The 24,014-nt window shown below is 53.2% G+C and overlaps 6 protein-coding genes across 6 annotated transcripts; 3 read left to right on the forward strand and 3 right to left on the reverse strand.

Moving 5' to 3' along the window:
- Positions 1–1,557: 1,557 nt before the first annotated feature.
- NECHADRAFT_100480 (uncharacterized protein) lies at positions 1,558–2,829 on the forward strand. Its single transcript, XM_003050694.1, has 2 exons — positions 1,558–1,707; positions 1,899–2,829. Exons 1-2 carry the CDS (start codon positions 1,672–1,674, stop codon positions 2,331–2,333), a joined length of 471 nt encoding a protein of 156 aa, XP_003050740.1. The 5' UTR covers positions 1,558–1,671; the 3' UTR covers positions 2,334–2,829.
- Positions 2,830–2,868: 39 nt separating this feature from the next.
- Positions 2,869–3,909, reverse strand: NECHADRAFT_41930 (uncharacterized protein; the record flags this gene model as incomplete). The annotated part of the gene is made up of 1 exon (XM_003051068.1): positions 2,869–3,909. The coding sequence occupies one exon, from the start codon at positions 3,907–3,909 to the stop codon at positions 2,869–2,871; it is 1,041 nt and encodes a 346-aa protein (XP_003051114.1).
- A 2,315-nt stretch (positions 3,910–6,224) lies between these two features.
- On the reverse strand, positions 6,225–7,511 carry NECHADRAFT_40554 (uncharacterized protein; the record flags this gene model as incomplete). The annotated part of the gene is made up of 4 exons (XM_003051069.1): positions 6,225–6,569; positions 6,624–6,882; positions 6,933–7,098; positions 7,205–7,511. The coding sequence occupies 4 exons, from the start codon at positions 7,509–7,511 to the stop codon at positions 6,225–6,227; spliced, it is 1,077 nt and encodes a 358-aa protein (XP_003051115.1).
- A 5,826-nt stretch (positions 7,512–13,337) lies between these two features.
- Positions 13,338–14,905, forward strand: NECHADRAFT_40897 (uncharacterized protein; the record flags this gene model as incomplete). Its single annotated transcript, XM_003050695.1, has 4 exons — positions 13,338–13,374; positions 13,695–14,023; positions 14,073–14,313; positions 14,628–14,905. 4 exons carry the CDS (start codon positions 13,338–13,340, stop codon positions 14,903–14,905), a joined length of 885 nt encoding a protein of 294 aa, XP_003050741.1.
- A 334-nt stretch (positions 14,906–15,239) lies between these two features.
- NECHADRAFT_80288 (uncharacterized protein) lies at positions 15,240–16,148 on the reverse strand (the record flags this gene model as incomplete). The annotated part of the gene is made up of 1 exon (XM_003051070.1): positions 15,240–16,148. The coding sequence occupies one exon, from the start codon at positions 16,146–16,148 to the stop codon at positions 15,240–15,242; it is 909 nt and encodes a 302-aa protein (XP_003051116.1).
- A 4,998-nt stretch (positions 16,149–21,146) lies between these two features.
- Positions 21,147–22,262, forward strand: NECHADRAFT_41290 (uncharacterized protein; the record flags this gene model as incomplete). The annotated part of the gene is made up of 4 exons (XM_003050696.1): positions 21,147–21,168; positions 21,226–21,247; positions 21,306–21,801; positions 21,879–22,262. The coding sequence occupies 4 exons, from the start codon at positions 21,147–21,149 to the stop codon at positions 22,260–22,262; spliced, it is 924 nt and encodes a 307-aa protein (XP_003050742.1).
- Positions 22,263–24,014: the final 1,752 nt, after the last annotated feature.

A 24,014-nucleotide genomic window follows, 5' to 3' on the forward strand; every position in this document is an offset into this window, starting at 1 on the left:
CAAGCCTCGAAACCCAGAGCTGGGTTTGCCTTGCCTCGCTCTTTGATAAGAGATGGACATTGTCGTACGATTGCCACGAGGCGAGACACTGGAGAGAGATGTCAGCTGGTGTTGTGGTTGAACAAGGAGGATGTGAGTATTGGTTGAAGCAAGATCTGGATAGATACAACATGGGTTTTTACCAATGCTCCCAAACTAGATGGCAATGATAGTCCGGAGATGGAATGCCGGCAAAAGAAATGATGGACGACGGGGCAGCGGACCGTGTTGGTGATGTTCCTTCGTGCTGTTAGTCGATGGCGCTAGAAGATTGCCATGTGAGTTGATGCAGCGTGGTAGGTAAGCCGCACTATGAGAATAGAAGCATCTCATGTCCTTATCGAGGTGACGACCAAACCGGCCAACCAGAAAGCCTCGAGGAATCTCACCGGTTGAATCTCTGCTGGTCGTGGTCCCCCAGTGCCAATAAAGATGGACCATGACAGGCAGACACAATCTCTGGTCCTCGACAACGTCAGTCTCTCATCAACCTCGTCACAGATCCTTAGAGGACGTGTTTCGACACCCTCTCTCCCCGTGCTTCCCTCCCCGGCAGCCAGCGCCCAACAATGCCCGTCGTTTGGGGCCCGGGTGCCCAAGTGTGGCTCCCTCCCCTTGGACAGTCCGGATCGGACCCCCGGTCTCTAATAGCTCGGGCAAGGACCTGTAATGAGTGAAGGGAACGCCCTGACGATCCTCATGATTTCTCCTGCCTGGCCAACCCGGCTCGTCAATCCATCATCTTGGAGCATCACATCGGCCCATTTCGAGGACAACCCCCCCCCAGCTTCTTCGGCGTCCTGCTGCCATGGCCGTGGGACACGGGAGGACGGTACGTCAGCCCAACGGCTACTGACGACAGGGACCAGGGGAGCACGGGTCACCACGAGACCTGGGAGAAGCACTAAGGTGTACTTTATGCACAAGGTGGCTGTCTCTGACTCTTTTTGAGATGCATAGAGTCCATCTGTTGTTATTGTTGCCATGTCAGTGATACTGTGTCGCCCGGGAGAGCATGAACCAGAGTGTTTATTCGACATTGGGCCCTCGTAACGCGTGGCATATCAGCCGCTGATATGGGTGGTTTCAACCAGTGACGTTGCCCTCTAGGGGATGAATGCATGAAACACAAGAAGGGGGGAAACACAAAAAAAGAAACAAGGGCTCAAAGAAGCGTTATCATCGGTGCCTCGACCACTAACCAAGATATCAGACGTGGTCCCTGACATATGTCACTTTCGTTCCCGAAGGGAGATAAAAAGATTAGACATGGACGCCCGTGGGTAACCAAAGTTCCAATCTCCAAGTACAAAGTTGGGCTTGAACCAGTGACTTCATCCCTCGGCACAGTGATTAACCCCGCTACTTACAAGCCTTCACCCCCCCCCCAACTAGTGCCCGCGTTCCTCCCAGCTACATCATACGCTCTTCAGCCCAATCAGGCACGATCCCCTACCACGACCTGCGACCTTCTCCTGGCTCCTCCAACAGAATCCCTCTCCCCCCCAGTCAGTCTGAGGAGAGCCAACCTCATCCCCCTCCAAAAAAGCGACAAAACCTCGATTTTCTCTCCCTCTCCCGCCTTCAGTCAAATTCATTCTAGCCATCTCGAATCGACGCGTGTCTTTCGCTATGAACCCTCACCAGAAGAACAAGATCGACGTCAAGGTAAGCCGCCGCCCTTGAGAGGAATCCCCTCCATCCCACCTGAGACGGACGATTTCGACCCCTCCCGATCATGACTCGACCCTCACACGACGACACAACCTCCCCCTTTCGCGCCTACACCACGCCCGCCGCATCTGTCAACCTCTGAATAAATATTGTCGTCCTATGCTAACGCTCGTTCCCCCGCAAAGTCGCTCTCCCCCGAGGAGCAGCGTCTCTTCCGTCTGTACGGCAAGCTGCCCTCCCGCTCCGACCACTTCGCCAAGCATCTCAAGGACCGAAAGTACTTTGACTCGGGCGACTACGCCATGTCCAAGGCCGGCAAGGGCGACGGTGTCGATGCCGGCGCCGTCGGCTCTCAGCACCCCGTCCCCGAGAACATCCCCCACCTCTCGTCCCCCGTGAACGGCTCGGGTAACGTCCCCAAGCACGCCCACCACGGCTCTATCCCCGGCATCCAGGCCGGCAGCCCCATCAAGGAGAGCAGCTTCCTCAAGAGCGAGACCAGTGCTGAGGAGGGTCAGGCTGACGGTGCCGAGGCCGAAGCCGACAAGGACAAGAACGCCGATGCTGCCGTTCCCGAGCCTGTTGCCGCCAGCGGCGAGGCCATCCCCATCCGACGATAGACAGTTGTACGTGGCAAAACAATGACAAGAGAAAAAGACAAAAATTGCGCGTGGAAGTAAGATCAAGGGGAAAGGTTTCTTTTTATCATGTGCGAAATATGGCGAGTGGATTGACTCTTGTACGAAGGAAGCCTGGTGGGCTTGCGTGGACTGCGAATTTCGGTATTCATGACTTACGAGGATCGCACAGTTGGCGTTTGGGAATTGGCAAACAATCTGGTTCGCACGCACACAAGAGGGAGCTTGTTTCGATCCTGAACGGGGATCTCCTTTCAGATGGGTTGCTTTTTCTGAGCGGGGAGGGACTTTTCGGCGATACATGTCCTGTCCTGTCGTCTCTCCCGCGTCGAAATCATCATGTTCATTTGGTCGTTTAGCTATCCGCTTCATTTGCTGAAGCACCCTTTCTATCTCGTTTCTTTCCTTTTTGTATTTCCCCAGACTCCAGGTACCGGTCCATGGTTCTCATTTTTTATAAAAAGAAGATGCCCCAAAATCGTATATATCTTGAATCGTCATTCCTGCCTCGGAGGTGTTACTCCAGGGCCTTGGTCGCCATCTGCTTGGCGCCCTCGAAAGTCTTGTTACCGCCGATGAAACCCGCGGCATGGACAAAGACGCAGCCAGGAATGCCGCTGATGCCGTCGAGCTCCTCGTCACGGAAGCCTCTCCAGGCCTCGGGCAGTGGTTTCCGGCTGACAAAGGAGTCCTTGCTCTCAGGAACGCACTGGATGCGCCACTTGGCGCCAGGCTCAGGCTTCTCCGCATATAGCACGTAGAGAACCGAAGGGACCTCGTTCTCGAGGGCGTAGAGGTGGTCCTTCCAGGGAACAGACTGACCCTCCAGGACAAGGATGCGGCCCTGCTCGTCGTACTGCGAACGCTTGGCAAAGGCCTGCTCAACGATGGAGCGGGCGGGCAACCAGGATGAGGCGTAGCCGTCAAGGTCACGGTCAAACTCCTCGCCGATGCGGCGGCTGGCCTCGTTGAACTTGGCATCCTCAGCAGCCTGAGCCTCGGCACGATCAGCGGGCGCGGGGTCGTTCCAGTTGGGGTTCAGGCGGCCCACGACGGCGCCGAGGCCGAATCCGCCATTGCTGAAGCGCTTCTCGATGCCGGCGGCGGCGATGGCCTCGGGGTCGTAGAGGGAGATACCGTTGTCGTGAGCGTCGAGGGCCTCGACAAAGTTCTCGTACAGCTTGTTGTACAGAAGCTCAACATCGGGCGAGTCCTCTGGCTGGTTGAGACGATCGGCGACGATGGCGCGGCCAAAGTGCATAAAGACGAGGCCGGCGCTGGAGAGCTTGGTCGGGCGGCCGGGGAAGGTGGTGGCGAAGCCGCGCTGGTGGTGGTCGAAGCGGCGTCGCTCCGGGTCGTACTCACCGCCGACGTCGACGACGGTGTGGCAGGTCTCGAGGACGGCCGGATCACGGGTGCGGACGAGGCCAGCGTCGCGGTAGGCGGGGAGACGACGGAGCATGTGGACGGCGAGGGCCTCGTCGGCGTGGAAGTGGCCGTTGTGGGTTCCGATGAGGGGACCCGAGGTCTTGATACGCTTGGGGGCTGATTCGGCCATGGCAAAGAGGCGACGGAACATGTACTAGTGTTCCTGTAGGTGTAGATGTGGTTGTTGTTGGTGTTTTGAGGGGCGATGAGGCGCGATGAAGGATGAAAATTGAGGTGGGTGGGAGCAGGTGGGGCAGTTATGTATTCACTTTGATGGCTGCCATCAATCCATTTTTGCGAACCTTGAGGGTAACTAAAACACCGGTCTGATCAGAGTATGTACATAAGATTTAATATACATTCTTATCAAGACAATCTTGAAGAAGAAGTGCGACAATGCGACAAACCCTCTCTAGCAGCGGATATTTGACACGCAACCTACCTCTATAGCTCCTATGAAGGCTATTGTCAGGAACCCCTCATATATAACTATTCATGTATTAGATACTAAGAATCTGACTGTGTGGGATAATAGACATATACGGTAAAGGAGAGTTATTATCAAGAGTCTCATCTAACGCTTCTTCGTATTATAACCAGTCTTAAGGTGTTGAGTTGAACCTCTCAAGGGAAACATAGGCTGAGCCAATCACGGCAACCTGATTACACGACAGACCCGCCTAGCCTAAAGGGTGCATCGACTCTGGGGCAATTAAACACAGAGATGCTGGTGAAAGGCAGCTCTATAGTAGTTACTTGTGAACAATAGCTGGATAAATTCACGTTTACGTTTATAGAAATTCCTGAAAGAGTACTTGTATAGGGCTATCATGGTCTCTCGTGAGCCACTATCACCCGTCGTGGAGTGTTGGATATGCCTTCAACCACCTAGCTCTGTCAAACTCCACACCCGTTGGCCGTCTATATCAACCATCACAAATGCTCCCATCAAATCTTACAGCAGAAACATTGTTTTTTTTTTTCCTTTCTTTTTAGCTTCAAGAGAATCCTCTTTTGCTGAATGAATATGCGGCCATAACCTTTCTTTAAATTGGTCTCCTCCTATATGTAACGTAATCGCCAAACTTGTCACCTACCAACTATGCAACGCATCACATCTCATCAAGCCAAGAACCAGACTCTCGCCTCACCTGACTTGTCACGGCGCATTTGACTAATTTATATCGTGAAGGAATGCCGCCCGGTATCTCGCATTGGCCACAGAACCCTTATAGTGGTTCCCTGCACCGCGGGTCGCAGATATAGAGATAGTTTCAGGTTGCGACAACTTCGATGCGCGTCCTGCTCGATATATCATGAACCAACATCATCTCGCATCTGATATTCTCCTGTCATCCGAAACCCACAAGGTGAATTTCGTCATTGACGGGAAAAAGCAACATGCTCAGATCCTTTCTCATCAATCTCTAACCGGCCCCCGGCAACGGAGCCAAAAACAACGAGATATCCATCACAGTCCCACCCCCAGGTATCCGAGCGTGCAGATGTCCCCTCTCTTCAGATGGCCCGAGCAGCCATGTGGTCATGGACATGCCCATCATCAGCTATGCAGCAGTACGGAGCATGCTGATGCTCCGTAGAGCCGGAGGCGCGTTAGCCAGGCGAGCAATCCCAAGCGTGCGTGCACAGGTCAATTTCACGGCGCGATAACGTTCCCTGCATGTGGTCTGAGCAATCGTCTTGTGTTACTCTATCTAGATAATCTCTTTTGTTTTTGTTTGCCGTGCGCCTCGTAAATGTGCCACTGAAAAGTACAGTATGTGATGTGTTTGTGGGTTTCTCTCCAAGAGAGTAATCGATTCAAGCGTATAAAAAATGGAATAGGGTGCGCCCTTAGGTATCATGCAAATGGACAGAAAATGATATAATCAGACAGCCGCTGCGCCTTCTCCACCTCCTTTTGATTTCATCTCATGACCTCAGCGAGTCATGACTCATCTCCCATCTTATCACCCTGCGCTGCAGTTCCGGATGGCTCTTCCGGTAATCATCCCAGTGCCGCCCTAGGCGACAGCCTTTCCCGAGATTACATTCCACGGGGGGATGGTTATACAACTCGAGGTGAGTTTGGTTGGTGTTGGTAGAAGGGTATATCGAACGTATATATCGCGTTGTTCGGCTGGCCTGAGCTGAAAACGCAGCTACTCTAGTATGGAAAACGTACAATCCAAAAAGGGGAATAGGTGTCGCATGGACTTCTCTCGTTGTTGCTGGTGGCCCCACGCCGGCGGCACCTAGGCGAGAGTGAGAGTAAGATGAGTGGTGGTGATGGGGATGAGGTTGAAGATGTAGCCGTAGCTTGTCGCCACAGCCGAGAGCTGTCGTCCGTCCCAGTTGTTTGGTGACGTCGTGGTGCTCAATCGTATCTTGGTAGAGGGCAATATGCCTGAGTATATGAATGCGCGATCAAGACCTGAAGGGGCCTTACAGTATGAGCTGCTTCAGGTTACGCTGAATAATCATGTCCTGCACCGAGGCCATGGTGATCTTGAGAAGATTTGTGTCGGTGGCGTTGGTAAAGTGGCCATAAATCTCCTTCTCCGTGTTCCGGTTCAGCGCCTTGAACTTGTCCAAGAAGTACTTGCTAGCGGCCTTGTAGTCATCCTTGGGGCCGTGGTAGTCGGTGAAGCCGTGGTTGGTGATGGGGCTCTTGGGCAACTTCTCCTTGAACAGGTCCATCTTGTTGAGGAACAGGATCAGGGCCGACTTGGTGAACCAGTGGGAATTGGCGATCGACTCCCACAGCATGAGGGCCTCGTTCATTTGGTTCTACGCGACTCAGTCAGTATGGGTCTTCCAGTGGCGGGGGTTGAATCTACTCACACCATCCTTGTCTTCCACTAGACACTGGTCGTATCCGCTGATGGCGACAAGGAACAGCAGGCAGTTTACGTTCTCGAAGCAGTGGATCCACTTCTTTCGTTCTGAGCGCTGGCCACCGACATCGAACATTCGGTACGTCAACTGTCCGAGGTCGAAGATGGTCTCTGTAATGCCTGTGGTTCGGAGTCGGGATCGGAGAAGATCTTGGTCGTCGGGAACATAATCTTCGGCCCAGAGCCTGTCGACATCCTCAACGAAGCTTGAGACAAGTTAGCGCGGGGCCTGTGCCATACATCAGGGGATGCTCACTATGTGAGGTTGTCATGTAGGGCGTATTCATTGCCCAGCTCAACAGCAGATCGAACGCCGCTATCGGCCCACAGAGCCTTGATGGGCTCGAGGTAATCGACAGGCATTCGATCATGGGGACTCAATTCATGCTCAACGAGAAGGTGTGCCATGTGTTTCTGCAGCGCTTGTTAGTCAAACCCTAGAATGTCTCACACAGCCGCCTCTACAATGCCACGCGTAGCATTCACGTCGCATCAGTGGAGACGGGTAGAGGTAAGGGTGGAAATGACTTGCCTCGTTATCGGGGTTCTCGAAAGCAATATTGTGCTCGCTCATGGCCTCGGAGATGACCTTGAAGGACTGGACAATGTTGCTGAAGATGACGGGCTTCCATTCAAGCTTCTCATTCTTGCTGAAGCCTTGGGAGTAGATGAGCTTCATCTGTTTCAGGACGGTCGATTTTCCCGACTCTCCAGCTCCTAATAGGAGGAGCTTAACCTCCTTGGAAAGCCGCTTCTCATCCTGTCGGATCTGGCGATCAATGTCGCGAGAGCGAGCTTGACCGCGATCGCCCTTGTCTCGGCTGCCGAAGCACATGATGGGTGGTGGTTGAAAGGTGATTGTTGTGCGCTCAAGGCTTTTGTGCGACCAGACCGTACGAGGTCAGAAGCTTTTTGGAAGAGGAAGATGGCGTCGCGCCGGAGACTAGATGTGAGCGCGACAGCGGGGCTCGACGACGGACTCGGTGGTTGGTTGTCCGCGGGAAGATCGGGAGGACGAAGCTGCCCTGAAGGAGAAAGGGTTCCTCTCGAAGGGGGTGGGCGTCCAGTAACGTTGTCGCAATTGGCGGGATCGGTTTTAGTTGCAAGGTTTCAGAGGAAGAGCGTTGGATCGACGGTCGACGAGGAAAAGGGAAAAATGCAAGAGTGACGGGATGTCGCGGGAAAAGACGAAACGGGGCGAATTCGAGCGAGCGAGCGTTCAACGAGGGTCCAGGTGATGTCTCGGAGCTGGCGAATGCGGAATGATGACGCAAAGCAGAAACAAGCTTCCCATTCCCGTGGGCCTTGGGGGAGGAAGAAAGCAAAAAACCTAAACCAGCCTGAGGGAAGAAGATGGAGGCGAGGTTAGGTTAGATGAGGCGAGACGAGACAGGACAGTTCAGGACGAAGACGGGTAGTCAGTCTGTCAAGGTACAAGACAGGACAAGTCTGGGCTGGCTGGCACTGTAGACAAGGCAAAGGCAAAAGAACGACGAGGGATAACGAGACGGGGTCCTTTATTAATATCCGAGCATCCATGGCCGGGATCCATGGATGGATGGGATGGATATTTTATGACGGACGGGACGGGACATTCTTTTTAGTCGCGTCTTGGTAAGGCAAGCCAGGCCCACGTTCACATCCACATCCATCCGGCGCAGAAACGAGCTCCTGGGACTGACTCTCCTGTACCTGGTCTTGTCTCTGTTGATTCCTCCGTCTCTGTCTCGGGCTTGTCTCTGGGCTCTGGAGACTGTATGCACATTATTCGCTTGTCTAGCACAAGGCAAAAGGGAGCCCGCCCCCAGCAGGGGCATGCGGTGTTGGCGTTGGCGTTGGCGTGAGAGTGGAGTCTACGACGGGGGTTGGATGGCGCCCGTAGACGGTGGGAAAAGAGAGCTCCAAGGGGTTCTGAAGTATTGGATGGGGCATCTTGATGGGTTCCCGTCATGTATCTCAGAGGTAGCACATGGTGTAGTTTCCCCCTGAGCAATACCACCAGTGTACTTGGCCTCGTGCTGGAGATCGCCCTTCCACACCAACAATCGGCTCGCCCCCTTAAAACACCAGACCCTGGTCGACGACATGTTCTCGAGAAGGCGACTTGTAGTTCTCGCCCTCTCGCGATACAACCCAAGAGGGGCGCCGACGGACGGAGCAGTGCGGCTCCTCTCTTCTAGCCTCGCTCTAGAGGCCTGAACCGGCCACTTTCTGCAGCTGGGTCGACAGACTGCAGAGGCAAGGCGAATGGTCATGATGGATCCCCAGTGGATGGATGCTAGGAACGTTCCCCGCGAACCAACTGTCGATGCGATGCTTCCAGGTGTGAGTGGTCTCGCATCGCTACGCCCACTGCCGCTGCCGCTGCCGCTGCCATGGCCCGGCATATGGACCTTGCTGTATTGCTTGCCCGTGCCGTCGTGGAATGGATGCCATCCGCGGCCAAGCAGCCAAGGTTTGCCGTCTGTCTGTCTGCCCGTGCTGCCATGTGGTCCAGCGCGTGTTGGTGGGCTGTTCCCCAAGAGATGGCGAGACGCTTGTGACACCCGCCACTTACTCAACGCTGAAGTCGTAAAGGCAACCGCCAGAACTTCAACGTCAAAGTAAAAGTCGACGGAGTGTGGGAAGCATCATAACGCTTCCATTCCTTGCCGACCTCTTCCTAAGCAGCCTCCTTAACCCTGTTGACGCTGCGCTACTGCACACTTCTGCTCTCTCCCCTCCCCCCTGAAGCGGACTCACGGCAGAATCCCGAGATATTGTCCATCAGTTCACCCACGAGACCGGCAAGGAAGGAAGCTTTGTGCACTCTTGTGCCTCTGGATACCTAAACCTTGGGTACGGATACACTGGGACTTGATTAGCCTCGCCTGGTGGTTGCGGCAATGGTGGGTCAGCAGAAAAAAGCAACGAGCATCCCCCCCTCTGCTCCAAGATTCATGGCTAAACCGGATCCGTCGTCAACTCTGCCAGAGGTCAACGCCAGGGCATGCGCTACTGCACAAGGGGAAACCAGCTGGCGGGATCTCTCTGATTTGAGCCTCGAGGTGGAAAATTACGAAGCATGGCAATGACTTGGGACTCAAGAGCTCTCAGGACTGAAGAATGTGCTTACTGAGAAGCTCAACGAACCCTCATCTCATCTCGCAATCAAAGTCTAGGAAGGCATCTCCGTCCTCGTGCAGGCGATCGCCATTAGCGATCCTTCTGGCACTTCTGCGAACCTGGGTCAACCCCGGCCTGGCTTGCAGACGTTCCCGGAACTGCCTCGAGTGTTCCTGGCTGCGCCCCCACCAATCTCCGTTGAGAGAGACCGGGGGGCGTAAGACGCAAAAAACATGCGCAGAGAAGAAAGTGTCCGCTTCCAGCGATGCCTTCAGACAAACTGGACTACTGTACGTGCCAGCTTTGGGCTCAACAGGTTTGGCCGCCGGCTGGACCAGTTCCGCAACCCCCAGGAAACGGCATCGTGGAATAAGCAAGTTTGCCCTTCTGAGACTGTGGCTTGACCACCGGCTCGACATGGCGTCGGAATTCATGAGCCTAACTTGATGAGCCCAGGACAGGACCCCAAGACCTGGGCGCAGAACTTGACAAGCCAGAGAGGCGAAAAGGGACGCTAAAACATGGAGACTTCGGAAACGGCGTCAAGCTGCTGCTCGTCCGCCGCTCCACCATGAGCTGGACGAAACAGCAGTGGCATTGGATCTCTCAACGGGGAGGAAGAGGAAAGCTCAGGCCATCAGAGACACAAAGAGGCAGGGCATTTCCCACCTGCAGGCGAGCGAAGCAGATGCCTGTGGTGTCATCTCGTGTGTCCACGGTCTTGGGCCGGACGCTGGAGCCATGTTTCATCACTCATCAACCTTGGAAACTCAAGAAGAGGTCATCGTCCCCTGATGTGGGTGGCGGCTCCTTGGTGGGCAAATCCACGGGAGTCCAGCCCAATAAGGGCATAGACTATCAGAGGCCGGTCTTGGGCAAAGGATGCGAGTGGTTTTTCTTTGGATGAACCAAAATATGTGAGATTTTCGACTGTTTTTTCTTCTCTTCTTTACTTTTTCCTATCCTATTGTTCGTCGGGACCAGTCCCCGGGGACCATCATCATGCATCAACGACTCACCGGATTACTGCTAATTCATGCAGGCCAAAATGAACTGCAATCCTAGAGGCAGCAAGCAACAAGGCTAGCTCTCCAATGGTTGACTGAATTCCGCACTTCCGGATGGAGAGCTGCCGGGCCAGACAAGCCAAGGCAAGGAAAAGATATGTTCTGGCTGGGAACAGGGGCGCTGGGTTGAGTTGAGTTGCAGAAACCTTGGGATGGTGGTGGAGAAGTTATGGATATGCCATCTCGCTGCAGGTGCGCACTCAGGCCGGCGTGGAGCTGCTCGGGCTGGGTCCGTAAGCTCGGGATCGGGATCCTCTCGTGAACCATAGCCGGGGTCTATATTTGTTTGTTTGTTTGCTGCACCTGATGCTGGAACGCGTAGGATTGAAGGGCAAAATCTCAACCAACGCCCAACCCGCAATTACTTATGGGTGGACGCCAGTCAAGGTCCAGGTCCATTCAACCTGATCGTCAGATACAGGCACAAGACTGCGGCTGCGGCAGCGCTCGGCGCCATTGGACCTTGTGCCGGAAGCCAGAGCTAGTGTATCCGAATAGAGGGATATCCCTGCCTTCCAAGTCGAGGGCAGGAATCCTGCCTTGGCGGGCACACTGCAACGTTGGGAAGACCAGGGGAAGTTGGCGCGGCCCCTGTTATTCGGGGTTTCAAGTTGCCAACGGCCGAGCTAAAGGGGTCCTGGGCAAGCCCATCCATCGAAGGATATACGGGACTGAGAAAAGGACTCATCGCCCGATCGTAACGGTTGCCCACGCGTCGTTTCGCTATGCTTGACTAATGTCCTGGCATGACTCTCGGGGAGCTGCGTGAACCATTGAAACATGGGATGTGGGTGATTGGCTAAAGTCCAGGGTAGGGGGACTGACTACCGTGATACCGTAGTCGAGAATCACGATGAGTGTTTCGTTTGCAGTCTTGGGACCAACAGAGAACTATCCATCCTGACTAATGCGAGGTAATGTCGGGGTAACGCGCATTGCTTTTCCTGTTGCAGGTTCAGCAGAGCCTACGGGACAAAGGGCCAAGCAATGTTAGTTGTTGCAGAGATATGCAGGAGAGCTCGTTCAGCTCAACCTAGGCAAAGTGCGTACAACGCCATGCTCCGATGGCTGTAATACAGTTCCCCAGCAAAAGGTGGCTGCAACTGACAAGAAGCGTGACAATGGCCATGGCTTGAGTTACACCAGCAGCCCAACGACTATGGGGGCTTTATACAGCCAACACTCTCAGATGCCCGTCCCGGTTCCCTACCCGGCATTAACCCCCACGACATGATATGAGGGAATGATTCGATACTGGCCTCTAACCGCCAAGTACCTGCGCATACCAGCATCAAGCCACGAGAGCTTACCGCCGGGAGGCTCAAGAGGATTGAAGAATGAGTTGCTGAAGGAATGGAATTCATTGGGTGCTGTGACTCCGGGGAGCATACCCGAGCGCCCCATTGGCCTTGTGTGCAGAAAAGACGCAGCGCAGCGCATGACACACTGCGTAACGCAGGTACTGAGCTCACCGGGAACACACCGTAATTTTTCTTCCTTTTTTCTTCCCTCGACCGCCGGCAGTGAGTGGGTTAGGTGAACATTCGAGGTCGGTGCCCAATCGGAGCATGTTGGTTGACCGTGCTCTCCTTCAGCTCATGCTTCTAGCTTCATGATAACCCGCTATGACGTGGGAAGAAGATGACGTTGAGCTGTGAATTGCTCAAGCATTGAGGCGGTATCGAGAGTCGTACATGGATCCGAGTAACACTGAGCTCGGGTCTTACAGTGGTGAATGCTGGTAGGTAGACTCTTATCATGATACGTCGATTGATATACCATGCCCAACATGCTCGACCCACGGGACGGGAGAACTCTTGCCGTCTACAAACCGGACCAGCAGCCGGTGATGCTTAACTAGTTACTACAAATGGAAATATCTGGAGAGAATAGCGGCTTCAAGACCCCACGTTCTGCCCAGTGACGTCTAATGTCTTTAACTGTAAGGGGCAGCAATTTGACAGACAGAAGCTGTAAGCTTGTCTTGGCCCTTTAGACACAAGAAAAAACTCGACGCAAAAAACATGGGTTAGCAAGGCCAGTGCACTCTCTGCTAGTGGTGCCAGGTCATCATGTTTCTGGGAACACCCTTCCAGGCACAGCCATTGCACGGTTCAATGTTATCTGATGTCCAAGGATGCTGTTTAATACCTCGCGTAGGACCCCATTCTTTTTTTTCCATCACCGCCTAATCGACATCTGGGGTTCTAAGTTGGGGTCTGGAGGGTATTGGTGCCCAAGTAGTGAGTGTGAGACAAAAAATTATGACGCTGCCGTGGTCTGTTTTGCGGTGGGCGTCAAAAATTTTACCCGCATCCCCACCAGGAAGGTCCGGGTACGTGCAGGTGCGTCGTGGCTGCGAACTCGTTAAAAAGACAAGCCTCGCACCTTTTTCGACTCTTTCATCACCGCTCGCAGTTGGACTCATCGGCTCGTCGCTTCATAACTATCGTCGCTTTCACTCTCAATCTCTACGCTTCTTCAGCACAATGTCTTCCGAGGAGATTACCCACGAGACCATCAAGGGTGAGTTCTACACACAAAGTTTCTACCCCGCGCTGCCCCTCTCCCATGATGATCGCCCATCCCACTTCGTCTCCCCCATTGTCGCGAATATCCTCAAAAATCCGATCCCGACGATCCGTATCTGGAGAGAATTGCACCAAGAATTCAATCCTCGAATAAATGACACGCGTCGACCTCATCTCGACACCACAGCTCAACTTCACCTCACCCCTTGTTGGAGAATACCCCAAGCTTCCCCTCATGATGAACCCACCGACAGACCGCTCCATTACTCGCACTTCAACCCAAACCCCAACATCGGCTGACTCGTCAATCTCTAGATGGCTGGTTCCGAGAGATCTCGGAGATGTGGCCCGGCCAGGCCATGACCCTCCGCGTCGAGAAGGTCCTCGTCCACGAGAAGAGCAAGTACCAGGACGTTCTCATCTTCAAGTCTACCGACTTTGGTAACGTCCTGGTCCTGGACAACGTCGTCCAGTGCACCGAGCGCGACGAGTTCTCCTACCAGGAGATGATCACCCACCTCGCCATGAACTCTCACCCCAACCCCAAGAAGGTTCTTGTCATTGGTGGTGGTGATGGCGGTGTCCTCCGAGAGATTGTCAAGCACGACTGCGTCGAGGAGGCCATTCTCTGCGACATTGACGAGGTATGAACTTAAGGATTCACTCACAGACTTCGGATACTCACACACACAGGCCGTCGTCCGTCTCTCCAAGCAGTACCTCCCCAACATGTCCGTCGGCTTCGACCACCCCAAGGTCAAGGTCCACATCGGCGACGGCTTCAAGTTCCTCGACGACTACAAGAACGAGTTCGACGTCATCATCACCGACTCTTCCGACCCCGACGGCCCCGCCGAGGCCCTGTTCCAGAAGAACTACTTCAAGCTCCTCCACGATGCCCTGAAGGAGGGCGGTGTCATTTCTACCCAAGGTTGTATGTTCCCTATTTTCCTCAGGGAAGTAACTGGGGTCACTAGGAACGGCAGAATCGGGGATTCCTTCACTGTCAAAGTTGGCTGGTGTTCATGGGCTCTCCCTCGATTGGCACATCATGGTGCTACTCCCGACCTAGCGACTACCAGAAGCCAGTGCTGCTTCTCCAGCTCAGCTTCCGGTAGTCCCGCGTTAGCATGCATTTTCCGTTCCTGCTTTTATGCGTGCCGCGTTCTGCTGTTCCTGCCTCGTTACTTGTTGCACTGCGCGATAGTTCATGCTTGGACTACGCTTACACAGTTGACTCTGCCACAGCCGAGAACCAGTGGCTTCACCTGCCTCTCATCACTCAGCTCAAGAAGGACTGCCGCTCCATCTTCCCCGTCGCCGAGTACGCCTACACCACCATCCCCACCTACCCCTCGGGCCAGATCGGCTTCATGGTCTGCTCCAAGGACCCCAACGCCGACGTCAAGACCCCTCTCCGACAGTGGACCAAGGAGGAGGAGGATGAGAAGTGCCGATACTACTCTTCCGAGATCCACAAGGCCAGCTTCGTCCTGCCCAAGTTTGCCGAGAAGGCCCTCGAGTAAGGTCACCATTAGCAACGACCGAAAACGAGATACGACTGGGTTGGGCATTGCTTACGAGTTTAATGTTGGAAATGGGATCACGGGGGAAAAACCAGGTCAAGGTGGCCATTTGGATTCATGGATGCCAGGATATGCATCAAAATACGGAAAAGACTCTGGCGTTACTGCGAGTAGGGCTCATGGAGTCATGAAATATAGAGGATTTCAATCTCTCATCTGGGTCTTTGTCCATGTGAAAGTGCTCTAACCATGTTTCATATCACTAACCAGCTTGATCAAGGACATGCGAAGGTCTATAGATTTTGACAGGTTTCTATTATCTAGTCTCATGCAATCATAGCTCGTCGAACTGGACCTTTCCTTGGCTCACATCCGGATACACGTCAAATCTCCGTTGTGTGTTGAGGGGAATATTCCTCCTTGCCTCGGTAATCTTTTCAGGCTCAAGCTCCCACTCGATAATGGTCTCCTTCTCATCAGCCTCAACAGGGACGTGTGCCAAAGGGTCGGCGACAAGACTGTGACCCCAAGCAACATAGTCCGAGTCGACGTTGCGGGCGGGACTGCACAGCGCAACGTAGAGCTGGTTATCGGCGGCACGGGCTCGGCCGAGAAGTTGCCAATGCAGAGCGCCAGTGGTGGTGTTGAAAGCTCCGGGGTAGATGAGGGCAAAGGCACCCTTGCGGGTTGCGATGGTGGCCAGCTCGGGAAAGCGCACATCGTAGCAGATGGCAACGGCAATCTTGCCGTACTCGGGCAGATCGATCAGCGTCACCTTATTTCCTGGGCTCAGGACATCAGACTCGCGGAATGTGACCTTGCCCGGAATATCAATGTCGAAGAGGTGCACTTTTCGGTGTGTAGCCAGCAGTTTGCCATCCGGCCCAAACACCAGACAGGTGTTGTAGTGCTTTCCCGTGTCAGGGCTGAACTCGGGAATTGAGCCTCCAACGAGGTAGACGCCGTTATCAGCGGCCATGGCCGAAAGGGCGTGGAACGAAGGCGCGGCATCGCGGGAGGGAGGACTCGGCAGGAGTGTCTCTGCGTACTCAGGGAAGTGCTTCGTTCCGTACGGCGAGTTGAAGCACTCAGGAAGGACGACAATCTTTGCCCCTGAGGCTGCGGCACGGGCGACGTGCGAGGCTGCGCTGGCGAGGTTGGCCTGCTTATCTGCTCCAGAGGCGAGCTGCACTAGAGACAGCTTGACGGGCTTCTTGAGGACTGGATCGGGGATTGACGACATTTTTCGGACGAGAGAGGGCGTGTAGCAGGTACGTGGGATCGAGGATGAGAAGAGGGATCTTGAGGTTATGGCGACTCGACGGAGAGCAGTTCGCATGGTGAGATATAATAGAAGGAGGAGAAAGAAGATGGCTATATATCATGCACAGAGAGATGTCGTTTACTCCTCCTCCTCGCCTCCGGTGACCGGATGGAAGTGGGGGTGGGGAATTACGCGATGGGGTTCGGCATGTCGCGGGGCAAAAAGAAATCGTGAGGGACGCTATTTGTCAGGACGAAAAAGGTAATGGGGAGCGACGGAGGCGGTTGTCCGCTCTACGACTTTCCTAAGGGTTTAGATAGTACAAAATAGTATGTTCGGGGTGTAAAGTAGTTCCGAAACTGGCCGAGATTCTGAGATTAAAGCACTAATTCGACAGTGAATTAAAACACATCATCTTAACCGCCTCTCTCCTGGTGCTGAAATACACATCTTATACCGCCATCTCACTTTGTTTTGTTAGTCTATATCAAAGGTATTAGCTTATTTTCCTCTAAGAGTAGCTATAGTAATCCTGTGTATTTAATCTTCTCATCCCAAGTTGGGATTACAAGAGTCAAATGAAATGAGGAGACGTTGATAGCTAATTGCCCATGTTGGAACCTATGTTGCAACCTATGTTGCTCTGTGCTCACCATCAATTGGGTATATACAACACCAATTGGGATCAATCTTGACTTGGGTCCAAGATGGACATTGAATACGAGGTGCCATGTAAGTAAAACCTGATAAATGCAAGGCATAGTCTCATAGAACAGCATTCATTGACCACTATTCAAGTGAAGCTGGAGAGAGATTGTGTCATGATAAGTTGTGCAGTCATAAATTCACTGTCACTCAAGAACAGAGTAAGTGCTTGGAAAGAAGATAGTTGCTGTCGAGGTTTCTAGACACGGCAGAGAAGCATATGATGTTGCCTCTAATGCCCAAATCAAGTAGCTCATCAACGAGTGACTCAACACATCTTCCTCAAACAATTGCCCATAGTATCGTTCCGTCATTAAATAAAAGGGAAAAAAAGAAAAAGAAAACAAGGTATCTCAAAGCATCAACTCTCGTAGACTCATAACCCTCGTAAACATGTGGTTGACATATACATGCGGACCCATCAGGTCCTCGATGTCCAGGGAGCCCATCAGGAAGAGCGACGGCTGTACACGCCTTGGTTGCTTGGCGGTGATCCATGATTGTTGTTGTTGTCGCGCTTTGGCGGTGCAGGCGGGTTACCCCCTTGACGTTGCACTTGCGGAGGAGCAGAGGCTGCCGCGAGATAGTCGTAGGAAACCCTACGGACTTTGCTCCCTTGGCAGAGCTTGCAGATTTGTCTAGTTCAAGGTTAGCAATGCTTGACAACAGTATTATGATGAGTAAACATACGCTTCGCGTTGGAATGAGCCGCTGCAAAGATCACAAGTGATCCATGTCATGCCATACTCGTCAAAGACGTATGAGGAAAGGGGTGAGCTCATGGTTGCAACTTGGGAAGACGTTTGTCTGAGATGAGGTTAAGTTCAAGTTGATCTTGCTGCTGTTGCTCAATTTGCTTGCTCGATCAAAAGAACACCATCCCGAGACGTTGGGAATCCTACCGGTATATATACTCGGGATCTGGACATCATCAACGGCGCCAAAGTATAACAGCCAACAGACTGGGTCCCTTCCGTCCATGACGGCAACCAACACTTCACCGCCCCACGGGGAGTTATCAAGACGAGGGTTGACACAAACGCGTCTGTCTGTCAGAGTCGGTAGCCGCTGTCATGACGCCGGCTGCAATCGGGTCTTGTGATGGCGATCATGTCAAGGATGGGCAGTTGCCTTGATTCGGGCTCTCACACCTTCGACCGTCAAATGTCTGGAACATAATCTGAGCCCAACCCATGAAAGGAAAAAAGACTAGGCGGTAACGACTTCCACATTCGCTCTGTGGTCATCTTGGGGCCTCATTTCCAGACGTCCCATCCATGCTCATGCCCACGCCTTTCTCCGCAGTGCTCCAACTACAACTGCAACTGCACGCGGTGGACCGAATGGCGAGCAGCCTTGGCTTCCCACGCCTCCTGCAGCCTCCCCCTCGGTCTGCGCAAGGAGCGCCTCGCGGACCACATCCTCGGTGCCTACTGGAGTGTTGGGCGGGGAGTAAATCCCTCGACGTCTTGACCGGTTCCGGAGAGGACCGGCAAATGGAAGCCCGCGCTGACCAAGCCCGCCGGCCTGCTGCATGATCGCTAGGTCGTGCTTCACGCCCCGGCCGCCGACGAGCCAACTTGGGTCAAGACCCGTCGAGAGCGGCGGATTCGGCTGAACGTCTGCGGCCTCGCGGTTGGCCGCAGCACTCCAGCTCCAAGAGACAAGCACCTAGATGCTATTGCGTGCATCCATGATTAAGCTCCTGCATCAGCCATGAGACCATGTGCGAGGGGATTGTTGGGGTAGGGCAAGAGTCGACCAAGTCATTCGTCAAATACACGTCACATCTTGTTTGAGAAGCAGATATCTGAGTCTCGTGCAAGGTCAGGTGTAGCCTTACCTGGAGGTGGCCTTGGGCTGAAGGCAAAGCAATGACTGACAAACGGCTCTATCCGATGATGCAGCTGTCGTCCAGTGGTTCTCTGTAGTGTTTCCATAACAGCCTGTATTATCCAGCATGTAGAGGCCCGAGGCTGTGGACGCCTTGGCCGCCGTCCCCGTCCCGCGTCCGTCCCGTGTCGTCGCCCGGTGCATCCTCCCGATAAGCGTCGGGACCGTTCAGCTAAGCAAGGATTCTTTCCTTTCACAACTAGACCGACTTTTTTTCGGCAGACCGTTTACATGTTCGTTTCTGCATCAGGGAGGGCCGAAAAGCCCGTTCCCGAGACAGGACCAAGCATGCAAGGCCACGACGTTTTTGTCGACATCCCACGCTTGTGTTCCCCATCGTCAGCTAGACCGGTCAACAATAGTCGTCCTAAATCGACCAAGCGAATCCCAGGAATAGAACGAGTTAGACCGACAACTCTTTGTGATTTCATCGACGTATACGTGTGCTTCTCTTCCCTGGCTGTATCTTGTCGTGCTACCCTCTTATCCTCTGGGACCCTTGTCACGCGCCTTGTCGTCTGCCCATTCATGGTTATCCAAGAGTAAAAATCACTCGTAGAAAGAGCTGTGACCAATCTGAGAGTTTGTCATTGATTAATGCCGTCTCTGGCCTTTTGCTCGGCACAAGAAGTCAGCCAGTGCAAACGAGGCTATTCACGATCTGACCACCATGTTCCACCTCCCTTGGTTCAGTTGGTCCACGACTCACAACCCATCATCCGTAGATACTTGTCGAGGGAATCAAGGTGGGGGTCTGGCGTAGAAGTTGGGTACAAGGCAATCTCGAGTCTGTTTCGCAAAGCTTCTAGCAAGGCTCATCAGGAGATATAATGCCACATGCCTTGATTTTCAGTCCTGCAGATCCAGTTCCCGACAGTTGAGCTACTTTGATTAGATGGCATCCACGTTGATGCCAAAAGATCAGATGACCCGCAATGCAGCTCGAGGCAATCGATGGCAAGGCCGGGGATACGAGGCCTCAGCTCAGCGGAGGGACAAGCTGATTCGTGGGGCAACGTGGCTATCAATAGACAGCCCAACTATGTGCCGCATAGCGCGGCTTCGGCTTCGGACTCTGGTCCGATAACTGACTGACAAATGCTCGGTTGAGAGGGCCTCAGATAGGTCAACCACCTTCTCGGCTTCGGCGTTACAAGTAGGGGCTCCGGCACTTGCGCATGCCACTGACGAATATCTGATGCATCCTCCGAAACTGAAGCCGAGTTGGCAGGTTTTCTGACCAAAATCTGAGACAAAACGGTAGGTATGTCTAAGAATTTCCGAAAGAGCAGGGGTTGACAGGCCGCAGTCAACTCCAACGGCGTCGCACAGCATTGGACCTGCATTGTGACATATTCGTGAAATGATCTGATAATGTTGTTGAGAGGTATTTGAAATTGACGTTGGCCAAAGGCAAGGGGTATCCGCTGAGGGTAGAAGAGACCGGACTTGACATGTGGGTGAATACTTTCTCAAGCTGAACTCGTCAAACAGTCGTCATGGATCACGCATAGAGGCTGAATGTTGAGAATAATAGCAAGTAATATGTGTGTAGATGGTAGCACTCGAGTCCAGCCATGATTCAGCGTGGCGTTGTCATAACGGCTGTGGGCAGCCGCCTGCAAAGCAAGGCTTACCTGCCTGATCCAATCGTTGAACAGTCCACTGGAACATGCTGGCGTGGATAGGTTCTGGTAGCACTCGAAGAAAAGAATCCCGACGTCCTGAGTCAGTACCCCATGCAAAAACCTGTCGCCAATATGCGAGACGGGTGATGGCATGGACAGAAACGTCGATGAGTTCGTGTGACCTGTCGCACAGGCGGAGGTTCCCTCGACACACAATGACGAGTTCGGCGGATAGGCAACGCTCCGTGGAGACCCGTAGAAGGACAGTTGTTCGTCTGAAAGCTTGTCATTTCGTATGTGACCTGAGTCCAGCCCGTGATGGTGTCATTCCTGTGATCGTCTTCATGGGATGAGCCATGTTGTATGCCGAATGTATACCGAAACAACTCATTTCGTTCTCTAAACGCCTCGATGACAATCCCATGTTCACGAAGAGATGATTTCTGGTCTTTACTTGCATTGAAGAAAAGTTTGTGGTTAAAAAATAAGAAAAGTAGATGTCGTGCTGTGAGGAAGGCAGGGAGGAGGGTTATGCTTGACATCGGGGTCACGCACGGATTAGAGCATACCCCGATTGGTGCATCTCGGAGACCGCGTCCCGCGCAGCGCAGGCCAAAGTTAGGAATCAATGGGAGTTACGATACCCGCAGAGCTACCTCTCAACCTCGTCACCCTAGAAAAGGCTACAAAGTCCCTGGAGGACTCGTCTACCATGAGCTGAGCTTCAAGCGACTGATTTACCGTCTTCAACATGTCTGTCATTCTCTGCACTGGTAAATGCGACTGACCTACTCCACGACTTGCGACTCGCGAGCTAACCCACGTCGCAGCTGGATATGACCACACGATCAGGTTCGATTCGACCCGCGCTTCCTCTACGAGCTTCCACAGTTGACACTTCTCTCGATAGGTTTTGGGAGGCATTGTCGGGTATATGTTCGCGCACCATCCAGCACCCAGACTCACAGGTGAACCGCCTGTGCATCTCACCCGACAAGCGATACCTCGCCGCCGCGGGCCACCACACCGTCAAGCTCTACGATATCAAGTCGACCAATCCGAACCCGCTGCTGACTTTCGAGGGCCATACGGGCAACATAACTGGTGTCGCCTTTCACTGCGAAGGAAAATGGATGGTGACTAGCTCCGAGGACGGTACCGTCAAGATCTGGGAGACAAGGACAGGGACAATTCAACGAAGCTATAACCATGGCTGCCCTGTGAATGATGTTGTGATCCACCCAAACCAGGGTGAGATTATAAGCTGCGATCGGTCTGGCAGCGTGAGAGTCTGGGACCTGGCCGAGAACAACTGTTCCCACGAGCTTATCCCAGAGGAAGATGTCTCAGTCTCCAGCGTGACAGTCGCTAGTGATGGCTCTCTCCTATGCGCTGCGAATAATGCTGTAAGTTCCAATCGTGTCACCTGAGGGTCTGATCTTGACATATACAGGGTAACGTGTTTGTATGGAACCTTATCCAGAACTTTGACCGCACCCAATTAGTTCCAGTCACGCACTTCAGCGCTCACAAGGAATACATCACGCGTATTCTACTCTCACCTGACGTCAAGAAGTTGGCGACCTGCAGCGCCGACCACACGGCAAAGATATGGGAGGTCAAGAACATCGAGCCCTCCACGGACCCGGAACCCAAGCCGTACCCGCTCGAGGCAACCCTCACCGGCCACCAGCGCTGGGTCTGGGACTGCGCCTTCAGTGCTGACTCTGCCTACCTGGTGACGGCCTGCTCGGACCACTACGCGCGACTTTGGGAACTGCATAGCCAGCAGATCATTCGCCAGTACAACGGGCACCATAGAGGAGCGGTTTGCGTCGCGCTCAACGATTATTCCGAGACGCGATGATTCAGGCATTGGGTGCTGTCAAGATTGGTTGGCCGGAGAATGGCGTTGGGTCCGTGTGTTTTGGTTGTTTAAAGATGTGTTGATGATTGCTCGAGAGGTTTTGTATGCTCCTCACATGGCAGGCTAGCTGTTCCCTATTGTGTATGAATGGCAAATGTTAGACTCGGATGAGTTTCATGTTGTGGCCACCTTCTCGATGCAGCTTTGCCTAGCAAATCGGTGGCGAACCATCCCCTCAGGTTGCAAAAACTGGAATCAACCCCATTTGCTGTAGTTTTTGAGGCCTGTTATGCTCTTCACTGCAATTTTAACCCCACCCAAGACAGCGGTTGACGCCATGTAAGAGGGCTATGTGAAGAAACTCTCATCTCTACATCTCCTTCATCCTTACCTAGGTATGCTAAGATGAACATGGGGTGAATGCGTGCCACACCTGTGGCATCCAACAGCTCCCACCAAAACTATGACACTACAACCCTCCTGACGGGATGTCGTGCATAACATGAAACATATCTGATAATATTGTCCGGTGTGATGATATCGGGCCAGGTGTGGTTGTCGACAAGAATGTGGAGTTTGTAGTTGAGAATATTTGCTTGGGCATGAAGTATAGTTCGGTCAAGGTCACAGCAGTGGTTCAAGAAATTGTGAAGCAGCAACTCGATTGCTCATGCTAGATACAAAGCTGATAGGTCGCTGCAGATGTCCATATGGAATTCCATCGCTCGTGAAATTATTCGCCCATCTTGTTAAGACGGTCCTTGGCAGACTCCTTTGCCTCCTCCGAAGCATTGGGGTTGCTCAGGGTCCTAGAACTCGGTCAGCACAGCCCTATACCTCTGAAGACGAAGAAACTCACGACTTGAGACCACCGGCAACATTGCCAGGGTTCTTCTCCTTGCTGTCTCCGGCCTTGGGGACTGACTTGCGTGTTAGAATCGGTTTCATGGTCAAAATTTGAAGGTTGTTTACCATCACCGTCGTTAAACTCCTCATGGAGGACCTTCTTGGAGTGCTCCTTGGCCTCCTCGGAAGTGTTGGGGTTGTTGATGGTAGCCTTGTGGCCGCCGGCGATCTGAGCATCGGTCATTTTGAAGGTTGTGGGTGGTGGGTTGGAGTTGTTGGAAGTGGTTGCTGTTGCTGAGGATTGCTGTGTTGATGAGAATGATGAAAGAGTCTTTTCGAAGAACAACGTCCCCTTCTTATACTTGTTCCTCGACACTCATTCTCGTAGATCGCCGATGTGCTCTTGATCGACGACCGTGAAAAGCAACTTCATTGACGCAATTGATGACCTCCTTGATCCTCTAGCTCATCTATTCCGGCGGTGAAGCTACTGGTAGTTTTGCACATTTCACGACTTCCTACTCGCTCGATCACGGAGCTTTCATTCTGGAGACGGCACGGTATCGCAGAGTGGTGACGTGTGGGCGTATCCGGGGTAAGACTTCTACGGGGATTCTTTCTCTCGGTCAGGAACAAACACTCCTTACCTCCCGTTGCATGCCAGTTCGTTCTCTATGGTATTAGGCATCTTCGGTAAAAGGCGTGCCCGGGAGATGCTAACTCGTGCGATCAAGGTTAGTTCCGATCCGGGCTACGGCGAGGCATCATGAACAATGTAAACACCAATGGCCTGGGTGATATTAGGCAGACGAGGAAAAGTCCCCCACCAAGATTCACGGTCAATAGAGGAACTTTGGTTTACCACCGTGCTGCAGCAAATATCACCGTTTGTTAACGTCGTAACCT

Source organism: Fusarium vanettenii (genome assembly GCF_000151355.1).
Source record: "Fusarium vanettenii 77-13-4 chromosome 5 genomic scaffold NECHAsca_5_chr5_3_0, whole genome shotgun sequence".
NCBI classification, from domain to species: domain Eukaryota; kingdom Fungi; phylum Ascomycota; class Sordariomycetes; order Hypocreales; family Nectriaceae; genus Fusarium; species Fusarium vanettenii.

What these genes read in the sequence shown, in the direction of transcription:
- NECHADRAFT_100480 (XM_003050694.1), top strand. Translation starts at nt 1,672, where the DNA reads ATGAACCCTCACCAGAAGAACAAGATCGACGTCAAG. An exon ending in AGAACAAGATCGACGTCAAG is followed by an intron (nt 1,708 to 1,898) that starts GTAAGCCGCCGC and finishes TCCCCCGCAAAG; the next exon opens with TCGCTCTCCCCCGAGGAGCA.